Source organism: Paralichthys olivaceus, chromosome 1, assembly GCF_024713975.1.
Source record: "Paralichthys olivaceus isolate ysfri-2021 chromosome 1, ASM2471397v2, whole genome shotgun sequence".
Taxonomy (NCBI): Eukaryota; Metazoa; Chordata; class Actinopteri; order Pleuronectiformes; family Paralichthyidae; genus Paralichthys; species Paralichthys olivaceus.
This window is the reverse complement of record NC_091093.1, coordinates 21,157,864-21,173,935: the sequence shown is the minus strand read 5'-3', so window position 1 is coordinate 21,173,935 and position 16,072 is coordinate 21,157,864. Positions and strand designations below refer to the sequence as shown.

At 45.8% G+C, this 16,072-nt stretch overlaps 1 protein-coding gene across 7 annotated transcripts in view; it reads right to left on the bottom strand.

Annotated features, from left to right (window-relative positions):
- Positions 1-477: 477 nt before the first annotated feature.
- cbfa2t3 (CBFA2/RUNX1 partner transcriptional co-repressor 3) overlaps positions 478-16,072 on the bottom strand; it is a 37,388-nt gene continuing 21,793 nt past the window's right edge. For 2 of the 7 annotated variants that reach the window (XM_069525074.1, XM_069525098.1), the window contains 11 exons: positions 14,418-14,573; positions 12,138-12,379; positions 11,959-12,048; positions 11,009-11,190; positions 8,064-8,347; positions 7,200-7,285; positions 5,740-6,025; positions 5,276-5,344; positions 4,507-4,560; positions 2,720-2,910; positions 478-2,237 (listed from right to left, as the gene is read on the bottom strand). In XM_069525074.1, coding sequence (XP_069381175.1) covers positions 1,848-2,237; positions 2,720-2,910; positions 4,507-4,560; positions 5,276-5,344; positions 5,740-6,025; positions 7,200-7,285; positions 8,064-8,347; positions 11,009-11,190; positions 11,959-12,048; positions 12,138-12,379; positions 14,418-14,573 — 2,030 coding nt within the window. In that variant the 3' untranslated portion in view covers positions 478-1,847. The remainder of the gene's footprint in view (positions 2,238-2,719; positions 2,911-4,506; positions 4,561-5,275; positions 5,345-5,739; positions 6,026-7,199; positions 7,286-8,063; positions 8,348-11,008; positions 11,191-11,958; positions 12,049-12,137; positions 12,380-14,417; positions 14,574-16,072) is intronic. The other 5 variants (XM_069525078.1, XM_069525091.1, XM_069525079.1 and 2 more) reach the window with 5 other exon arrangements.

The window sequence follows — 16,072 nt, the reverse complement described above, 5'->3', positions numbered from 1 at the left end:
TCAAACAATAAGTACAATGTGGGACTTCCTCTCGTAAACGAGTGTCCTCTGCTCTGACTTCACTGCTCAGCCCAAACTCAAAGGAGGAAAATGAAAAAGGTAAACGGAACTGAAACAAAGTCCATCTTTCTGGACACACACAAGGGCAGCACATGTGGACATTAGCGACAAGAGACATTATCAAAAAATGAAAAGAGGAACAATATCTACAAGCAGGTTTGAACTCTTCCCATGCGGCTGCTCGGAGGCTCCGTCCAAAGCAGGCTGTGTGGTTAGGGAGCAAACGAGAGTCAAGTAGTCGGGGAAGAGCATAGAAGGGAGGTGTGGGGCGAGGGGAGGTAGAAAGAGAGAGGATAAGTCTACACCACCCTTTTACTCAGCTCGTTCATCTGTTTATCATGCTTTGGAAAAGGAGGAAACGAATGTAAAGGTAACAGCAATTCCTTTGAAATATCTCCTCGTTGTGGAGCTTTAAAAAAAAAAAAAAAGATTTAGAAACAATCTTCCCATATGTCTCTGTAGTATGTCATGCCTTCTTTGAAAATGTTTTCAAGCTTGCTTTGAGGTTTTTGGCAGCTCCATTGCCGCGTATCATCTCCTTTGAGGCCGTGTAGCTTTTCCTGTCCTCTCTGTAACCATTCACAAAAAAATCACACTGTGGCAGGGTTTCTATTCGTCTCGTGAAGTCTTTCTCTTGTAGGCAAGTTCACAGCATTGTCCATGTTCACTAGTCTGGTCCATCACTGAGGAATCACTGTCGTTTAGTCGAGGCTGCAGGAGGTGGCTGCAGATCAGACCAAGTCACAGTTTTGTTTTTTTTTGTTTTTTTTTTGTCTGTATCTCTGGGTCCCGCTCTGCAGCTTCTCTGCAGCCTGGTCCTCTCAGGGCTGGCTTATCTGCTGAGGAGGTGATGTTGCTTTGCGTTTGGTTATGAGTGCTTCTCCTTATCGCTTACTTACTCACTTTGGCAGTGTAATACAAAGGTTTGGATCAGGTTGTTTTTCATCTTTGAATTCATTTGGGTTCACAATGGTGCAGAGAGGTGAGTCCGGTGTAGATTTTCTTGGCTCGCTAGCAAGGTAGTTAGCAGTTTTAAAATTAATTTATTCTCATATCATTATTGTAATCATCAGCATCACTATTATTCTTTATTTAGAATATTTGGACTTTTCTTTATTTTTTTCTTTAAAGCCAGAAAGAAACATTTAATAAATACTAAGCTGTGTTTCTCAGGAATTAATCGCATCACAGGTTTTTTTCCCCTTCCCATCATCCATTTGAAAAAAAGGTATTATGTTCCTTGCCTGTTTCCATTAGGACATTGTAGGAAAAGTGCCACATCAGTGAACTGTCTGGACTAGTAGTGCACATCTCAGGGCTGGGTTCTGTTCTCTCATTGGTACTTAATTAAAGGGAAATCCTACCCAAGTGCTAATCGGCTTAGTCATCCCCCTGTCGATGTTGCCTTACTGCAGCCCTTGTCTTGTGTCCGTACATGGACACTATTTTCCATGCTTACATTACATCAAAGTTCATGTTCTCAGCAAACACATCTGATATGTTTCTGTTACAGAGATAAGAGACACTGCACTATTCATGCTTTACACTACACTGAACCCCAGGCTGGAATCTTTGAATGTGGTTGTGAAGAAGAGAAAAAGTATTTTTGGGGGGAAGGTTACGAGTTGAGTCTGTTGTCAGGTAGTGAGAAGATTTTCAGAAGAGCTTAGAGGGAAATGTGGGAGGAGGAAAGGGATCGGTGTGCAATGAAGATTCCTCAGTTTGGTTTTTGTGTGGAGTGTGGGCACTGTCGCATCAGTATGCAGGGGAGGGACGAGGGTCAGGCGTCAGCGAGAGGTGGCGTCCAGGAGGGCGGGGGTGGCTGGAGTTGTGGAGCGAGAGGCACTGCTGGAACTGCTCTCCTTGGGGCTCGCAGAGACGCTTCCGCCGCCGCTGCCTGGCCCTCCTGCAATACTGCTCTGGCCTGCCAGGGACAGGGGTCCTGGCGGGGTGCTCTCCGAGTGGGTGGGGGGCGCACCGGAGGATGCCGAGGAGGAGGAGGGAGTGCCGAGGGGGACACTGCTGCCCCCTGGCAGTCCCTGCAGGCCTTGACCACAGACGTGGTGGTGCTTCTCCCAGTCTTTGTGTTGGCAGAAGGAGCCGCAGTAGCGAGCCGTGTTGCAGCCGCTGCACGTCTCACTGGCTTTTCTCCCGCAATTCCAGCAGCTCTGTTGAGACAGTGGGGAGAGAGTGGGTTGATAAAAATAAGTCTCTTTCTTATCCCAGGGTATCAGCAAGCTTTTTCTCTCATACACAACACGTACTAATGTTGAACCATAAATAAATCATGTTTCTAAACTAGTTTCTTTGACCGATCCTTATTTTTTTCTGTTACTCTCTGATAGGGCTTTGATTTTAAAGCTGTGAGAGCTGCACCAGCACCACTGGTTAGAGTTACCAGCAGGTGGTGGTCAACTGCTCTGTAATGGCCTCGGCCTGGCACTCTGCTCCAGCCATCTGGGTCCGTCTGCTTCTATTTACACAGACAACTGGACTGCTTCTGCTATAATGATGACAACCTGGTGCTGCACCAAACCAAGAGCAGCCAGCTGTGTGGATTACACAACACAAGATAGCCTAGATAGGTAGAACAGTCACAGAGAGAGGAATTGAAAAACAAAAGGAGAAATTGTGAGAAGAGGAAGTCTGTGATACTCACTTCACTGGAGTCCTCCTGTTGGTTGATGACTGTGAGTGCATCCTCAGAGGCTTGCCTCTTGGCCTCGGCCAGCGCCCTCTCCATTTTAGAACGCTCGGCTGAAATCATCTCATGAGCCTTCCTCTCGGCGTCCGACACCGCCTTCTGCAGCTCTGACATCGCCTGTCGCTTCACCTCATTCACAGCCTCCTCTACGAGAGAAAGGGAGAGAGAGAGAGGTGTGTGAGTGCCTATGACCGTCATCTCATCCTGCCTGCTCTGTCATCCTTTATTAAGGCCCTTTAAGCTGCCATCTTGTTGTAGCTCAGTGAACAGATGTACATCATCCAAGATTTAAAACTTTCTGCCAGAAAAGGGAAACAGCCAGACTTCAATAATTAATTCAAACACGTCTGGCCACAATAATTTTCAGTGTTGACAACAGCAGATGTCTCTGGAGTTTTGTCGCCAACTTGGCTGTTCATCCAACATCCTGGGATTCCCTAGTTTGCATGATTGTCATCTTGTCATGAGAATTGTTTTAAGAGAACACGTGAGACAGAGTTAAACAGTGATGGGAATAATTTCCCCAGCAGTAGACATGCATATCTCCACTGCAGGGCTCCCTACATTGTCGATGTTCTTTATCTTGGAGCCCTCTGTTCATCCAGCACAAGCACAAACTGTATGAGTGAGGAGGCTGTGTTTTTACAACAGGCAGGTGTGTAGACTCCTTTCCAGATGGCAGTCGAAAATAGAAACTTCCCGCAGAGGCAGGAGTGATTACATTTTGCCATCTTTCATTATTGGCCTCACTGTGCAACAATTTCTCGCAGGTCTTTTTATACCTGGGAAATAGGTTGAAAAACATACACTATTTATTAATCAAACGCTAATGGGGTGTGTCTTGATTCCTCTACAGTATCATTTTCTTCTGCCATCTATGACAGTAACACTTGAGTTTTTTCTCCCTCCTGCTCCACCTCCTCCAGATGTGCCATGTAGACAGTAGTGGCCCACCAGATGATGTGTTGGCCCAACCAAGAGGGAGGTGAGACTGATATTGTTCCCTCCGCTCCTCCATTTCCTTCAGTCAGTGTTTGTTTGAAGAGAACTCATAAATATTCCTTGTAGCTTAACTCCAGTTTTTTCAAACTACTCCAAAAAAAAAGACGAGCAGTAGGGAAGGGGACCTTATCCAGTCATTGCTGTGTGTATATGTGCATGTCAGTGTTTGATTCCTATGCCTTTAAGCCAAAAAGTTAGTTTTCTGTCAAACCTGTCAACACGCTGTCTCTATACCTGCCCTCGTCTACCTTCATCCTTCATTTCATTTGTACTCTTTTTTCCCCTCATACCCTTCCTCCTCCTCTTTCTTCTTTCTCCTTGCAAACAATATCTGCATTATCCCAGGCTTCTCAATTATCTGGCCTAATGCATGCACCACTAAGATTAGTTTGCAAATTTAATTAATTCTTATCAAGGAGACTGCACAGCAGATGCTGGGGCAATTAGCACTTAATGGAAAACACGGGGGCAGCAATATTAACGTTTTAATTCCACAGGGATTTGGCAAGTCCCTGAAACGTGTTATTTCTGTCTGCCTTTTCACACTTCAGATCTTATGTTTTCAAAAGCACCGCAGTCTCTCAACCTGAACCAGACCAGAGAATACGTGTGTAGTTTTTAATTAAAAGCAGGAGGTGCAGCAGTACATCGGGCTGACTACCCAGCTCGCCGAGATAGAGGTGACACGTCAACACATACAAACACTACAGAGGTGAGATGTTGGGAGCTACGTTACTCACCCTGCTTGTTTTGGAGGTGCTTTAGTGCTGGGGAGAGCGGGATGCTTGTAGTACCTGTATGAAAAACAACTGCAATTAAAAGAGCTTTTTTCCTGCTGGTGAAAATGCAGCACAGTATTTTGCCAACAGCAGCAGCATCTTAGCTCCGCAGGGTATTGGAGTATGACTGCAACATAATAGCGCTGGGACTGGTACTGGAACAAGGGCTGAGTCAGATGACTCCTGGGATGGGCTCTATCTAACATGCAGCATACGAGGAGGCCCAGGCAGTGCAACACTTCCACCTGCTTTCCATTTCTCTACAGAATGAGTGGACATTAATCACCATGGTTCAGATTTCTTTGTCTGTAAAGATGAATGTCTGTAGTTGATGCACTCCAGTGATATATTTTAAAGGAAAATTGAAAGAGAGGTATAAAAACTTGAGAGCGAGTGTGTTTCTCAGGACAATGGAGACAAGTTGCGGTCCAACCTGTGCTGCTCTGCTGCGGCAAGCCTTGGGCCGGATGACTGCATTTTCACTGCAGCTTTAACTGCAGTGGCCTTTCATAATGGTGACTGATGGAGGGCGTCTCGCCCGATAATGACACAGTTCTCCAATCCTCTGGCCTGATGGACCTACGGCTGTGAGAGCTCTTTTCTGTGTGTCTCGGTAGCCAGGGCGAGGGCCACGAAGACTGATGATGGTGATTGTGTGTGTGTTTTGTTCGTCTGTATGTGAGGTCAATTAGGGAGACAGTAAGAAAAAAGGAGGGATGTTGGCTCTTACCGGCTTTCCTCCAGATTTCCTCTGGCAGGTATCCTGAGGGAGGCCTGTGTAAGAAGTCTCGGTGGATCTCTGAAACACACATGTGGGGAACACACTGAGTCTCAGTTACACACACACACCCACACACGGTGACAGACTGTTGATTTGCACAAACACACGCACACAACCCTCCCCTATAGTTTGCAGGTTTCAATTTGGAATCAATGCCATTAAACCTTTTCATCCATGTCTTGAATATAAATCTTAATTATGAATGAGCATGCTGGAAACTTGTGGGTGGAATCAGTTGTTTAAAGATCCAAGATGTTGCAGCTAGAATTTGTAAATTTGAAGAAAAACATGATCATCTCACTGATTCTTTGTGTTAAAATCGATGTATAAAGGCATCTCAGCATTTCAAATAAGCCCTACCTTGCAGTGAGTGTTTTGCTTTTGCCAAACATAACCTGCGTGTGTTTGTCTACCTGTCTGTCTGCCTGTCTGCCTTTCTGCAGCCGAGGGAGTTCCTATGGGCAGTGACTCGCTGCCGCTAGCTGTGTTGGAGGAGGAGTTGTGGTGAGGAGTAGGAGGAGGAAGAGGAGGAGGAGGAAGGCAGTGCTGTCCGTTGCTCCCACCTTTTTTCATCTCCTCCACGTCGCTGTAGCGCCGAATCCAGTGGTTCATCTCTTCCCGGTCGGCCTCCTGGCAGCGGCGCAGCACCGTCAGAGAGCGGCGCGTCTTCTCCACCATGTCCATGATGCAGTTCAGCAGCTGAAAAGAGACAGGATTGAGGATAGGGTGAAGAAGTGATCAATGAACAGGTGAAGTTTAAAAATATAAACATGCTCAGGGTGCTCAGGATTAAATAGAAAATAACTAAAACTTCAATAGTGAACTGAAATGAACCAAACTGTCATAAATCTATTAAAAACTCCACAGACCAGATGAACAAATCTGATTCTACAGGAACAAATTACTTTTGGAGCCACTGTGCTTGTGTGTGAATTCACGCACTATTTCAATCTGCCCCCAAACACATACCACCCAGCAGATGTTGTGTGTTTGTGTGCAACTATGTGTCACTGTCTGTGCCAATCGGTTCGTGATTCGTGTGTTTGTCAGTGATTTCCAGTGTCTTTAGAGTCTCACGGCAGCGATAAATTAACAGCTGGACTGCTGATGAAATAGTTGAGCCAATTCCTTCCACCCTTCTGCTCCCTGCCAGCTCAGCAGATTTCCTCTGCTTCCTCTCCATGCACCCACTGTTGTAAACAATGTCCATTTTTTTTCCCCACAGCGCCCAGTTTCCAAACCTGGCCCGCTCTTCTAAATGGGTTTAGCATGGTTGACATTCAATCCTTATCATTCTTCTCATTAATCTGTGCGTATCTCTCTGCCTCCCCCCCGTCCCCCCCGTCCCTTCCTCCCCTCAGAGTTCGCTATATTTATTTCAGTGAAGTGTTTCTAATTTGGCTGGGGTCCAGGCCTGGTCGGTTCTCTCCATGACTGCAGCTCTTGTCTCAGCTGCTCTGCCCAGCTGGAGCTGCTCTCTGCTGGGTCCTGAGCTCCATCTGGGGCCCTGTTTCTGTGTGTGTGCATGTGTGTGTGTGTGTCTGTATCTGCAAGTCTAGTATACATGATTTTTGTCTGTCTGCATGGAGCTGGGTGCCAGGAAGCCAGATAGGTGTCTGTCTGTTGTGAGTCCATCACACAGTCGTGAACCTCATAAGGTCGGCTGTCCCTCATCTGTCAACTCAAATGGAATGAGGGATTCTCCATCTGTCATCAGTTCCTGTTTCTGCTATCTAGACTCCATCTTTACTAAAACTAGCTTCAACCACCTACTGACCTTCCTGGCTCTCTTTTTTCCCGACAGCATTATGATGTTCATGAATCAAACAAAGAGGCGGCTGATGTAAACATGGCTGCAAACTCTGATACGTACATTATCAAGGTGCTTCCATTCCTCTGCCCACTCTCTGTCTGTCAGACGGTGGTCGATCACCTCTTCTTGGCGAGCGCCGTGCACTGCTGCAACAAAATCACATGGGACAAATCTCTGTTAGGATCATGTACAGAACAATTTAAATGACACTGTGGTATTACCTGAGCAGAACAGTCCATGTTAGATATATAACGATGTGTACTGCATATTCTACTTGATTCTATTCCATTTATTTAATGTATCTTACTTCATTTTATTTTATCTCATCTTGTTGTATTACACTTTGGTGAACTGCAATTCCTTTAAAGTGTGCTATATGAATCAAATCAGGCCTCTCAAGTGTTAAACATACAAACCCCGTTGGGTTTAATGCTTAACTCATCCACATAATAAACTAATAACATGTATTTTCTCAGACTTGTCATTGTGTACCTATGTGTTCGATGCTGTCTGTGGCTTGAATTAATTTAATTTTGGTGTATTGTCTGTATTGTATTCTCCTGTTCGTATTACTTTTTGCTGCTAAGACTAAAGCAACATAAAGCATCAAATCCACAATGCAATGTTTAATGAAAACTGGTGGCAGAAACAGCCTCGTGTGAGACCGTTTGTCTAACAATTGATCTCTTTCCTTCTGGGAAAGACGAAAGGCATATATGGTTGCCACAGTTGTAGCACACAGGCATGTACGGCTGTGGGCTTTATATAGATGCACCGCCACAAGGATTATCACACCGGACTGACAACTGGCCTTTGTTCATCACATACACCCCACTGACATATGCACGAGCCCACTCAGTTTTGACAGTATAAGTGTAACCTATGTGACTGTGGATGTTTCTATCCGTGTGATAGCTGCTCTACCTGTCTGCCGATGCCTGTCTCGAGCGTCACGGTGTTCGTTATGTCTGTAAGCGTCTCTGTACTGGTGCGCCAGGGCCATGTCTTCTAAGCGATAGTGCTGGGGTCCCATTTGGGGGTTGGGCGGGTGGGGTAGGCCGTTGGGAGGGTGCGTGGGGAGGCCGTTAGGTGGTGGGTGAGCAGGAAGACCCGTGCTGGGGCTGAAGCGTTGGCTGGGGCTGATGGTGCAGGGCCTCTTGGCGAGGTGCTCTGGGTGCAAGCCATCCCTCTCTGAGCTGTCTTTGGTCCTGAAGAGGAGGACAGGGGAGAGGATTAAAACACGACAGAATGCTGAAAGACTCGGCTGCTTCTAAAATATACAGTATCACACCTCGACCAGAAATGAATAGTGCCAAGGCTCACTATCATACTAATTAATGTGGCCACTAATTTGTAAGAGCTTGCAAATTAAAAAACCTTTAAAGGGTGTTTTTTTAACTGAAAACAATTCAAGCTCTGAAGTAGAATAATTCGTCACCACATAGTTAAAAGTGTGAAAAAGCAGATGCCATGCAAACTACCATGTTGTGCTGTTATATTATGATAAACAACATAACAGATCTTTGTTGCATGATTCCAAGTTCATTTGCCTATAAGTGATGCCCTTGCACAGCCACGCTACATCTCACAAGCTCTGTTTCCATTACCACATTTACCACTATTCCACAAATCCAATAAACAATTCAGCTGCTTTTCTAAATTTCAACCAGTCAGAAGTAGTTCTGAGGTTAAAGTCACCAAAAAATCTGCAGCTTGGCTCCTTTCTCACCCCAGTTTTATTCTGAAACAGAGTTTTGACACTGTGTTAATGTCTGGAGGAAGAAAATTTACTTTTGAAAAACCTACTTCATCTTTCCCCAGCTAGTTCATCCATGGCTGTGCCAGACCACAATGAGTAATGTGAAATGGATGGTTTTGCCAGGCTGAATGTGCATTGCTGGCGAATTACTTCATAGTTTAGGAAAACATGACCTAGTAAGGACCTGAATGCCCTTAACATCAAACCAAGACACACATAAACATCATGAATCTGTTTTTGTTTTTGCAGTGAGCTGGTATTGCCAACATTACAGAGAGTATCTGTGTATGTGGGAAACCAGTCAAGATAAGAGTAGCGCCAAATTATGATGCACAAAGAAAACTCAGACGAATAAATGATCAGCTGTGCTCCAACTCTGAACAAATAAAGATGAATTCAAAGAGTCAAAATGTGTCCTCAGCTGCACCTCTACATGCAAAAACAGCTGCGATATGATGTAGTGATGTAAGTATGATGTAACTACATGTTCTGAGAAAAATGAACAGTTCATCTGTCGAATGAGAAATAACAGTTTACAGCGAACTGTCGTAATCATTTATATTCAAAGATTACAACATCTAGTGCTGTGGATTGTATTAGATGAGGCTCTAGTAAGGAACACGAACTTGTGTTTCAAATTTCAGTAACATGGTGTATGCAAACTCACACATTCACACACACACACACACACACACACACACACACACACACACACACACACACACACACACACACACACACACACACACACACACACACACACACACACACATACACACACGTGTCTCTGTATTCCTGCTGAGAGCTGCTTGTTGTTCAGTTATAGTACGACTCTACCCCTCTCTCACACAGCTGTGCACCATATGTATCAAGCAAGGCCAAGTCCAACTGTACACCCTGCGTCTCAGGCTCTTAATCTGAGTTCCCCTCAGCCTTAGATTGCAAGTGTTCCCCCCCCTCCCTGCTCTCAGGCTTAAAGGGCAATATGGGCCCAATGCTGTGTGTTTGGCAGATGTTTACTGACACTCATTTGTGTCCATGTACTTTAAGTGTGTGTGCGTGTGTGTGTGTGTGTGTGTGTGAGAGGTTGTGTTTGTGAGCCATCTGGACAGTTTAAATGGGAGTGTTGATATTAATCTGTTTAGCTGGATGGCAATAGCCAGGCATTCGGATAGAAGTTACTCTTTATCATCCAGAGGATCAAATGCTACGCTGGCCCATGTGTGAGTGCGTGTGTGAGTGCATCCTCGCGGGCTCACTCTCAGTTATCCATGTGTGTGTTTGTGCATGTCGGCCACACTCGCTCTAGTATCTGACAAATCGGAGGAACAGCTGGCAACAACGCACCCCCCCCCAACCACCACCAAGCCTCGCCTGTTTATAAACCAGAGGTCGGGAGGCGGAGGTGTGCGGATTACAGTAGGATTGCACGTTTAACTCCAACCTCTAGTCCCGTCCAAACCACCATCAGCCACCTCCCCCCCTCCCCTCTTAAAGTGTTACGGTCAGCACATCACAATCTGGACACATCCCTGACATATGGACAGCTGCTGGGAGCCCGCAGGTCAGGCAGTTGTGGAGAGAGCAAGAGGGGGGGGGGTAAAAAAAAGGGTGAGGAAGTAATCAGAAAAGCACGATGCCAGGAGGAGAATAAGGAAGAAAGGGGAAGAAGAAGAAAATGCCTTTTAATTCTCATGTGTCGTCGTCTTAGTCGGGCGAATAATGGAGAGTCCTGACTGGGGAGAAATGTGGGACAAAAGTAAACCGCAGCTTGATGTCTCTCTTTCTGTCTGTGGGTTGTGCTGAGGACATCTACTGTACTTCCCCCCTTCTTTTCTTCTCTAGCCCTCTCTCTTTATCTCTTCATTCTCAACCTCTCTCTTTATTTTCCTGCTCTACATTTATCTCACCCCTCCCTCTCAGACAGCTGGCAGAGCCGGCCTGGCATCAGGGCTGTCCAGACTTCCGCCTCCCGCACAGAGGATTTATAGCCTCCCCTTGTCGCTTGGCTTTCTGAAATAATTCATTTATAACACTGTCTGCGTGAGAGTCTGCCAACGTATGTGCCCGAGTTAATGCGTGTGGGCTTTCTAAGTGAGAGACACTGTACCTGTCAGGGGTCCTCCTCTTGCCGTGTTCGTTCATCTCCAGCATGATCTCGGAGGAGTCGAGGGGCGAGCTGGCATTGGCGTCCAGGAGAAGCTGCTCGTGTTGGGCCAGATACTGGGCTGGAGTCTGCTTGGCTAACCTGGCACAGTGGAGCAACTCTCTCTGCAGCAGAGGCAGGTTTGCCTTCAGTGGTAAAGACAAAGAGGGAGGACAGACAGATCTGGATTAGGAGGTTGTTGAAGGAAGGATATACGGTAGATTTAATGAAACATATGTAAATGAAGGGAACAGTGTTAAATGGACAAGAGATGAGCTAGAAACTTAAGGTGGAACAATGGATTGATGGGGTGATGGTAAAATAATGCTAGATTAGGGTGAGAAAAAAAAGAAAGTGATAGATGAAGAGACAGGATGAGATAAGACAGGTCGCCTCACACATTCCTCTGCCATGTCTCTCTCTCTCTCTCTCTGGGTTGGCTGGTGTGTATATTGTATTTGTGTGTGTCTGTATGTGTGCGTAACATTGCTGTCAAATAGCCCTCTCAGACCTGTCTGGTTGATATAACACAGACATTGCTGCAACGTCCCAGATGTGGAGGATCATTGCATGCCAGGAGGTCTGACAAACACACACACACACACACACACACACACACACACACACACACACACACACACACACACAGGCACGCACACATTGACACACACACACAGGCCCAATATACCACATTTTAATGCTGCACAGTATCAATGTTATACAGCTTTATGTTTCTTATCGAGACTTCTGCTCCTCTGAACAGTTTCAGAGTCAAAATCAGAATGATCAGAGGACAGGAATACATATCTGCATAAAAACACACAATCTTGAACAATGGCCCTTTGTACAGCTAGGGGCAGTAAGCTGTGTGCACGTCAATTGAGGACTTGATTTAGTTTTACACAGACACTTACCTTCAGGAAGGGAATGACAAATGGCCTCAGAGGAAAATTGGTGGCCTCGTGAAGTTTGGAGTGAAACTCTTCGATAGTGAGGGTGGAATTCTGTCAGAGAAAACAGGCCGAGTTAAACAAAAGTGCGCACAAGAGTCACAAATCAAAATTAATTCTGCAGGAATGTAATGAGAACTCACCACCAGTCCCAACACAAGGCTGCGCACTCTCTCTCCGATCTCAGGCGATATGTCGTTGCCAAACTGCTGCAGCGTGGTCAGGAAGCGCTTCAGCTTGCAGAGCTGCCGGGCGCCGCAGGCCGGTGGGAGCTGCTGGTTGGACAGCGAGGCCGTCGAGGACATGGCCGGCCCGTTGCTGAAGCCGTTGGGCGTGGACGGAGCACCATTCAGCGATGTCGGAGAGTGGCTGCTTCCGTTCAGCACTGCAGATAAACGGACAGACAGAAGGGGAAAGAGACAACGTGAAGTGGGTCAGTGTGGATGGGGCCTGGGGGGCATCTGACAGATCTGAGGGCAAGAGGGGAGACGAACTCATATGCTGCTAATAGAGGAGAGTTTGGGTCAAATTCAATAGACGTTAAGGACACAATAGACCCAGTAGTCTTTGAGGCACAAAGTGACTTCTGTGGTGCACTTTTCCCCCAGTTTGATGGAGAACTCTTGAGCATGTGTTTGTGTGTTTGCAGCAACTTCAGCTGTCTCACAAGTGGCACCATGGTACATCTGACCCCCCACCCCCTAGCTCCCCCTCTGTATCAGTCTATTCCACCCTGCTCCTCACCCTCTTCCCCCTCACTCACTCACTCACTCAGTAGGACACAGCTATAAGAGGAACTTGTTAAAGAGCTGCCAAAAATAGTCCTGCGGCCCATGTTACTTTTATTCCAGTAGCAGGTGTGGAGCCAAATTTGGACCCGCACCTGTCCACCAGCTGAAAGTAGCTTTGCAGCTTAAGGGTTCAGAATAGACTCAGCACTCATACACATGTATAATCACTCACATATCACTCTTCTTAATTCAGGCACAAACAAACTCATAGATACACAGGAGCTCACTCACACACACATTCTCACACGTTTGACCTTACCCCTGATTTCACATTTGAGTTTCTGAGCCAGACGCGAAAAAATAAATGCAAACTACGTTGTCAGATTTGATTTGGAGATGAAATGCTCTTTTCAATCTCTACTGTCTCTTGTAATTGCATTTTTTTTAAATATGCATTTGCACGCATGACATCTGTGTGGCCGCAATAATCTTTACTAAACGTATCAAAGCCTCGACAGTGAGGCACCGAAGACTGTAACGCTCTGTCTTAAAACTTAAGCTTGAAAACAAGAGCGTACGCAGTTGAGTTGGTCAATAGTGGAGTTGCTGCTGTTCCTCTCCGGCATGCTTGTTGCTCTAATCTTTGGGTCGAGGGCCTCAACACATATGGACTGACCCATGTGATCCCGACAGGCAGCAGCGCTTGTGTTCTGGCTTTAGAGAGGAGGGAGAGGTGCGAGGAGGGCGCTACACTGCTGACCGTCGGCCACAACAGGTGAAACAACACAGCCTGTCATTGCTATATAGGGAAGAAATTAGTCCACACACACCGCAACAGCGCCCAGGCTGATGTCCCCTGTACCGCCGCCGCCGCCTGACCAGCTGGTAAACAACACAGACACACTCGCACATGCACTCAAGACAATTGTGCCACCAGCAAGGACATTCTGCACACAAAGAGACACACACATACACACTCACACACATAGTTGCCTGCAGAAACACACCTGACGCACAAGTGACTTCAACACTTGCTCAGCAGAACAGGGAAGAAACACATATTTGGAATTTCCCCTCATGTTTTACATATTATCATACATTCCCTTCATATTTGGAATTTCCCTTCATGACGGTTGAGCAACAAAGACTGTGGCGTTCATTGTAAATGTCGTCTTAGGTGTTAAAGCATGTTATTTTCAAAGATTGATGGGTGAATGGTTTTAATCAAGGTCTTAATGACACTATGAAATATCAAAGTGGCCAAAGTGCTTTCTTGTTGGGAACTGTTGGGTTTAAAGATTATGACTTTTTAAGGTCTTGACCTTATTATTATTTATTGTTGAATTGAATACCTTCTATTTTAATTCATTCATTTTTTGCTATGGATTTTTGTGAAGCACTTTGTAAGCTTTTTAGGATAAGTGCTATACAAATAAAGTTATTATTATTACTATATCAGACCTAGACCAATACTCTGATTTTGGGTTGAATTTCAAAATGTTTGCTTAAATTTTACAGTGAAAGTGAAACAAATGGAGAGAAAGAAAATGCCACAAAGTTGCATATGGAATATCAAAGCAGACATTGTGATCACAATATGCATCTTAACACCAATAGGCCACTGGTTGCAGGGTTATGGTGCACATATTACACTGTATCAAGTTAACCTAAAGTACTATAGAGAACCCTTACTTGATTTACTGGTGGTGGGGGTGAACGAAGCGCTGCGATTGGTTGCTTGGCTGACAGCCGGGGGTGGTGGAGGCATGGTGGGTGGGGTGGACCTGGGCTGGGTTTTCACATCCGCAGGTGAATCTGGCATTGTTCCAACCTTCTGCACTCTGCTACCTGAGATATGAGAGGAGGAAAAGACGGAGAGAAACAGAGAGAGAGAGACATCAAGATGGAGCTCAGGGAAAGTCATACTTTTCAAAGTGGAAACAGCTGGTGAAGGAGCAGAGCACGGACATTTTCACCTGGGAACCATCGATTGTTTCCTTAAACCAAAAAAAGTCCTATAAAAGGAAAACAAATCAATGCAGAGTGGAAATGAATCCAAACTTGTATTGTGTTGGAGATTCATGGGCCTGGGAGACATACAGTAACACCTGCTCACTGGTTCAGCTGCTGCTGACTGAAATCCCCTCCTTCTCTCCCCTCTCTCTTTCTCCTTCACACAGACACACTCCATGTAGCTCTGACATCCCAATCAGTGCCCCTTCACTACAACTTCCAACCCCCAAACACACACATGCACACACTCCTCCCCGCCTGTCCCCTCTCGTCCCCCTAGTTCAGACAGCCGGCTTGACAGCCAGTGACAAGTGCAGCTGGATCTGCTGCTGTCCATCACTGTGGACTGGCTTTCAGCAGAGCTCTGGCTGCTACTAGAGGCTCCCCTGTCCTCTGCCAGACACCCTGCCAGGACCAAACAAGGCAAGGCCAGGCGCTGTATCGTGAAGGGGATAGATGGTACAGAAAAGGACACGAGAAGAAAACAAGACGCAGGGTGGATGTGCCAAAGCCGCAAGCGTGCAACTCCTGCCTTTTATTCTGTATTTGAAGGAGAAAGAAAGTCTAATGCACAGTATACATGTTCAGCACAAAACCACATTCACTGAGACAAACTATTCACAATAACTATTATTTGATGTATCGGTGGCGTGTTGACACTCTTTCTCTCTATGAGTCTGACGCAGTGCAGCTGTTGGAACCATATCCTTCTGCAATGTCAACCTGAGCTGAGAGGTGTGATGACTTTTGCAGCCTGTGAGCAGATAGCTTTTATGCATGTGTGCATGTGGAAGTGGCAGAGAACACCACAGATGTGCACTGTGCGATGAAAAACAATGACATCAAATCGCAGCACAGTTCATACATCTGAACTGAAACATCTTTCTGTCGAAAAACACACGTTTATGTGGAATTCATTGAGTTTGGTTTGAAGCGTCCTTTCTTCTTTTCTTTTTCTCTCTTTCAGCTGTTGAAAAATCCATTAAATTAACAAATCACTAAAGGAACCTTTCAGAAAATGTAACCTCTTGTGCTTTACTAATAAGTAAAAGGAGAAATACTCTCAACACCACTGGATTGAAACCCAGTTTCCAACTGCAGTGTTAATACATCGTAGTAACTAACATATTAAATCACTGTCACGTAGTGTGTCTTACATTTCACTTCTCCCATGAGCCAACAGTAAATCCAGTGTTTTCCTCCGCGGCACATTTAGCCCATTTCTCAGAGCTCGCGTTCAACAGCTGGTGTCTGTATTTAAAGAGTGCCACTCTGGAGTGCTGCTGCACGAGGGCCATTGACACAGTGATCCTCGGAACACGAGGGGCACTCCG